This window comes from Ursus maritimus, unplaced genomic scaffold (assembly GCF_017311325.1).
Source record: "Ursus maritimus isolate PB19 unplaced genomic scaffold, ASM1731132v1 scaffold_14, whole genome shotgun sequence".
Classification (NCBI taxonomy): Eukaryota; Metazoa; Chordata; class Mammalia; order Carnivora; family Ursidae; genus Ursus; species Ursus maritimus.
The window spans coordinates 41,435,562-41,440,699 of record NW_024423786.1 but is presented as its reverse complement, the minus strand read 5'-3'; the positions used below and the strand labels follow the sequence as shown (position 1 = coordinate 41,440,699).

Below are 5,138 nucleotides of genomic sequence, written 5' to 3'. Positions count from 1 at the left end.
CCCCCCCCCCCACACCCCCATGGGCTCTGCCCAGCTTCCTGAGGGTGAGGGCAGGGCAGGCTGGGCAGGTAGGCCATCAGGACCTCACTCAGCTCCTTCCCTGTGTGGGCGGCCAGTTCCCCTGGGTCCTGCAGGACTACGTGTCCCCAACTTTGGACCTCAGCAACCCGGCCGTCTTCCGGGACCTGTCTAAGCCCATCGGTGTGGTGAACCCCAAGCATGCCCAGCTCGTGAGGGAGAAGTGAGCGTGTGGGCGAGGCCGGGCTTGGGGGTTGGGATGGGTGAGGGCAGGGCTTCTGCTGACTCCCCTCCCCCTGCGGCTGCAGGTACGAGAGCTTCGAGGACCCGGCAGGCACCATTGACAAGTTCCACTATGGCACCCACTACTCCAACGCTCCGGGCGTGATGCACTACCTCATCCGCGTGGAACCCTTCACGTCCCTGCACATCCAGCTGCAGAGTGGCCGGTGCGGCCTAGGGGGTGGCTGGCAGATGGCAGGGGTGAGGGTGGGTTGCTGCGGATGAGGGGAAGACGCAGGTCCTCCGGGCGTCCCGGGCCCTTGGGCTCCCTTCCTGCCCCCAGCTACGGCTCTTCTTGTCCCCGTTCTCCCCCCGCCTCACTCTGGCCTGTGCCCTTCCCCCAGCTTTGACTGCTCGGACCGGCAGTTCCACTCAGTGGCAGCAGCCTGGCAGGCCCGCCTGGAGAGCCCTGCCGATGTGAAGGAGCTCATCCCGGAGTTCTTCTACTTCCCCGACTTCCTGGAGAACCAGAACGGTAGGAGCTGGTGTGGGGCTGGGAGGCCCTGGGGGGGCAAACCTGAGCTGGAGCCTGGCAGGAAGCGGTGGAGATGGCACAGCGAGACCGCTGACCTGGTCCTCCGGGCCAGGCTTCGACCTGGGCTGCCTCCAGCTGACCAACGAGAAGGTGGGCGACGTGGTGCTGCCGCCGTGGGCCAGCTCTCCCGAGGACTTCATCCAGCAGCACCGCCAGGCTCTGGTGAGATGAACGTGGACAGGCGGACAGCCAGGGTGGAGGGGCAGGGTGGGGGCGGTGGGGGGTCAGCTGTCCCCGGACTGACTGGTGCCTCCCCACCCCCAGGAGTCCGAGTATGTGTCTGCCCACCTGCATGAGTGGATCGACCTCATCTTTGGCTACAAGCAGCGGGGACCGGCCGCGGAGAAGGCCCTCAACGTCTTCTATTACTGCACCTATGAGGGTGGGCGGTGCTCTGGACTCCCCTGGGGGCTGGGGCACAGCTGAGGGGGGCTGAGTGCAGAGGGCACCGAGGAAGTCCTGACTGCTCTGCCTGCCTTGCCCAGGGGCTGTGGACCTGGACCACGTGGTGGACGAGCGGGAACGGAAGGCTCTGGAGGGCATTATCAGTAATTTTGGGCAGACTCCCTGTCAGCTGCTCAAGGTAAGGCCAGCTCGGAGGATCACGGTCTGGGATGTCCATGCCAGGTGCTGACCAGCCCCTTGTCCACAGGAGCCACACCCAGCTCGGCTTTCCGCCGAGGAAGCAGCCCAGCGCCTTGCACGTCTGGACACTAACTCACCTAGCATCTTCCAGCACCTGGACCAGCTCAAGGCCTTCTTCGCGGAGGTGAGGGAGGGAGGGCTTCACCTTCCTGCTCTGGCGAATGGGTTTAACTCCACTGTCCTTACCAACCTCTTGGGGCAGATGGAAAACCTAAATCAAGGTCACCGATGTTAGACATCTTTGAAAAAGGGGTATCGGGAGAGGAACAGGAGAGCGGGGGTGGGGTACCTTCTTTGCCAAGGCCCAATTTGTTGACCCCACCTAACCATCTCTGAAGACCTTAGGGAGACCAGAAGGAAGGCAATCTGGCCTTGGATAATTTTCCTCATGTTCCTGTTCCCATGAGAAGGCCCCCCCAGGCCTGACCTTTTTAGTTTCCCCTCCCCTCCTGCCAGCAGGCTGGGGGACGTGAAGTCAGAGGGTGGGAGGACCAGTTTGAGAGTGAGCGAGTTGCCTTGTCCATCCCAGCTTCTCACTCTCTCACTTTGGAGTTACCCTCCTGAAGGCCCACTGAGCTCTCCTGCCGCAGAGGGACCTCTGCCTCTGTGACCTCTAGGGGCTGAGAGGAGAGGAAAGAACGGTGCCCCAGGTGGCAGGCAGGGGAGTAGGGTCCTGGGCTGACCACTGAGGCACAGCCAGCCCTGCGCTCTGCTCTGCAGGTCATCAGTGATGACGTGCCCCTGGTGCTGGCCCTGGTTCCCCACCGGCAGTCCCACTCCTTCACCATCCAGGGCTCCTCAGACCTGTTGGTAAGTGCACCTCGCAGCGCCCAGCGCAGCTCCGCCCCTGCTCTGACTTACGTCCCACACTCACCTCTGCCCCCTCTTGCCCACAGGTGACCGTGAGTGCCAGTGGGCTGTTGGGCATCCACAACTGGTTGCCCTATGACCGGAACATAAACAACTATTTCAGCTTCAGCAAAGACGCCACCATAGGCAACCCCAAGTAGGACAGAGGGCGGTGGGCAGGGGTGGGCTCTAAATACCCTGCTCCCCCAAGTTGTCGCCCCACCCAGTCAGGGGCCAGCGGCAGGGCCCGGCCAAGGTCTCTGAGGGCTCGGGTCTTCTATGTTGGCCTGGCCTCACCTCTCCTCCCCCTCACTGGGTCAGGATGCAACGACTGCTGAGCGGCCCGTGGGTGCCAGACTGTGGTGTGAGTGGGCAAGCCCTGGCCGTGGCCCCCGACGGAAAGCTGCTGTTCAGCGGTGGCCATTGGGATGGCAGCCTGCGAGTGACCGCACTGCCGCGGGGCAAGCTGCTGAAGCAACTCAGCCGCCACCTTGGTATGTGCAGCCTTGGAGCTGGGGGTGGGGGTGCGGGTCAGGGCAGCTGGCCAGGGAGGGGGTGACCACTGCGTTCCACCTGCACCCTCCCCTCCCCATGCAGATGTTGTGACCTGCCTTGCACTGGACACCTGTGGCATCTACCTCATCTCGGGCTCCCGGGACACCACGTGCATGGTGTGGCGGCTCCTGCAGGAGGTGTGCTGGGTGGGCAGCCCCGTGGGGCCCCCATAGTCCACACCTGCAGCCCCTCGGCTGACTTTCGGTCCTGCCCTTCTCTCTGCCATGCTGAGCAAGGATGGGGCGCCACAACCCTCCAGCGCTCTGGCTCTGGACAAGGCCATCACTTTCCTGAGCCGTAGCCTTCTCACTCAGGGGCCAGGGTAGTGAGATGTCCCCAGTCCTGAGCCAGCCCTGGCTCCCCACAGGGTGGTCTCTCGGTGGGACTGGCATCAAAGCCCGTGCAGGTCCTGTACGGGCATGAGGCTGCGGTGAGCTGTGTGGCCATCAGCACTGAACTCGACATGGCTGTATCTGGATCTGAGGTGCGTGTGTGCGCCTGCGCCCAGGGGAGGCCGAGTTTGCTAGGCAGTGCCCCTGGAGATTAGAGACCTGTGCCCAGCGCCCTAAACTGCCTTTCTGCAGGATGGAACTGTGATCATCCACACTGTACGCCGTGGCCAATTTGTGGCAGCACTACGGCCCCCAGGGGCCACGTTACCCGGACCCGTGTCCCATCTGGCGCTGGGGTCTGAGGGCCAGATTGTGGTCCAGAGCTCAGCGAGGGAGCGTGTGGGGGCTCAGGTATGGAAAAGGGGTGCTCAGCCAAGAAAGGGGTATTTGGGATTCTGTCCTTGCTGACATCTTCTTGCTTCTTCCAGGTCACCTACTCCTTGCACCTGTACTCCGTGAATGGGAAGTTACGGGCTTCACTGCCCCTGCTGGAGCAGCCCACGGCCCTGGCCGTGACAGAAGACTTTGTTCTGCTGGGCACAGCCCAGTGTGCCCTGCACATCCTCCACCTGAACAAGTGAGTTCCGTTCTTTCTGAGTTCATGGACCTTCAGGGTGGTAGTCATTGGCAGAGGATACTAAAAGGTGCTACCCTCCCAGCCCCTCCTCTGTATCCGCACCCCCCCTACGGTGGACCTACCCATAGCCCCTTTACATGTCCATGGGCACATTCTTCAGGGCCTGTCTCCTGTCCCGAGTGGGTTGATCTTGCTCTGGGCCTCCCTTAGCCACACACTTGCCGGAGGTCCCTTTATGTATTAGGGCTTCAGTTGAGCCATCCTTCCAATGCAGACAGAGAGGGTACACGGGAGAATGAAGACACAAAGCTCCCTTGCAGTTGACAATTCAAGTGTATCCCTCCCTCCCTGCAGACTGCTCCCGGCTGCGCCTCCCCTACCCATGAAGGTGCCCATCCGCAGCGTGGCTGTGACCAAGGAGCGCAGCCACGTGCTCGTGGGCCTGGAGGACGGCAAGCTTATCGTGGTGGGCGCGGGGCAGCCCTCTGAGGTGAGGATAAGGGCAGGGCAGGCCTCGGATCGGGGCGGGGAGCGCCGGTCCTGGCCCACCTCTCCGCAATCCTACCTCCCCGCCCTCGCCCCCCAGGCGCGCAGCAGCCAGTTCGCGCGGAAGCTGTGGCGGTCCTCCAGGCGCATCTCTCAGGTGTCCTCGGGGGAGACAGAGTACAACCCTGGAGAGGCGCGCTGACAGCCGCCCCTCCCCACCGCGCAGGCTCCTCCCCCAGCGGCCTCCGCACTTGGAGGCCCCGCCCAGCAGTCGGCGGGAATCCGAAGGAGGAGACCACGCCGCGGCCGTCGGCCCGGCTCCGGGGGTGGGCGGGACCCCACCCCCGCCCAGCTCAGGGATTGGTGGGCTGTTCACTCCAGGAAGTCCCGCCCCTCGCCGGCAGAGGGGCCGCCCGGAGTTTGGCACTGGCCTCAGCGGCCGCACAGCACTTTTTGCACAGTGTGGGGCGGGAGCCCAGGCTCCCAAACCCCGCGTCCCGGTGGAGCACGGGGGCCGGGCTGTGGCCTTAATCTCTAAAGGCGGCCCCCCGCTCTCCCACTCTCGGCAATAAACCTGGCCTAGTTTTGTAGCTGCCTCGCCTCCGAGTATGCGTGCGCGCGACGGCTCCGCCTGCCCAGGCCACCGTCCCGGGCTAGCGTTCCCCTGGCCCAGAAGCCGTCCAGGGCGACTCGTTCCCTCCGCGTGGCCTCAGTTTCCCCAGGCGCGCCGCCCCTGTCCTGGGGGACTCCGTCCGCAGATCCTCCCCGGCGGGTGGTTCTCCCGGCTCAGCGCGCCCTC

The 5,138-nt window shown here is 64.1% G+C and overlaps 1 protein-coding gene across 1 annotated transcript in view; it reads left to right on the top strand.

Annotated features, from left to right (window-relative positions):
- The window catches only part of NBEAL2 (neurobeachin like 2), a 29,333-nt gene extending 24,404 nt beyond the window's left edge, over positions 1–4,929 (top strand). Inside the window, 16 exon segments of the mRNA XM_040628912.1 lie at positions 117–241; positions 327–467; positions 645–775; positions 888–997; positions 1,100–1,217; positions 1,321–1,418; positions 1,488–1,604; positions 2,201–2,290; positions 2,377–2,486; positions 2,651–2,823; positions 2,927–3,021; positions 3,252–3,368; positions 3,469–3,627; positions 3,705–3,853; positions 4,208–4,343; positions 4,440–4,929. Coding sequence (XP_040484846.1) covers positions 117–241; positions 327–467; positions 645–775; positions 888–997; positions 1,100–1,217; positions 1,321–1,418; positions 1,488–1,604; positions 2,201–2,290; positions 2,377–2,486; positions 2,651–2,823; positions 2,927–3,021; positions 3,252–3,368; positions 3,469–3,627; positions 3,705–3,853; positions 4,208–4,343; positions 4,440–4,541 — 1,971 coding nt within the window. The 3' untranslated portion in view covers positions 4,542–4,929.
- Positions 4,930–5,138: the final 209 nt, after the last annotated feature.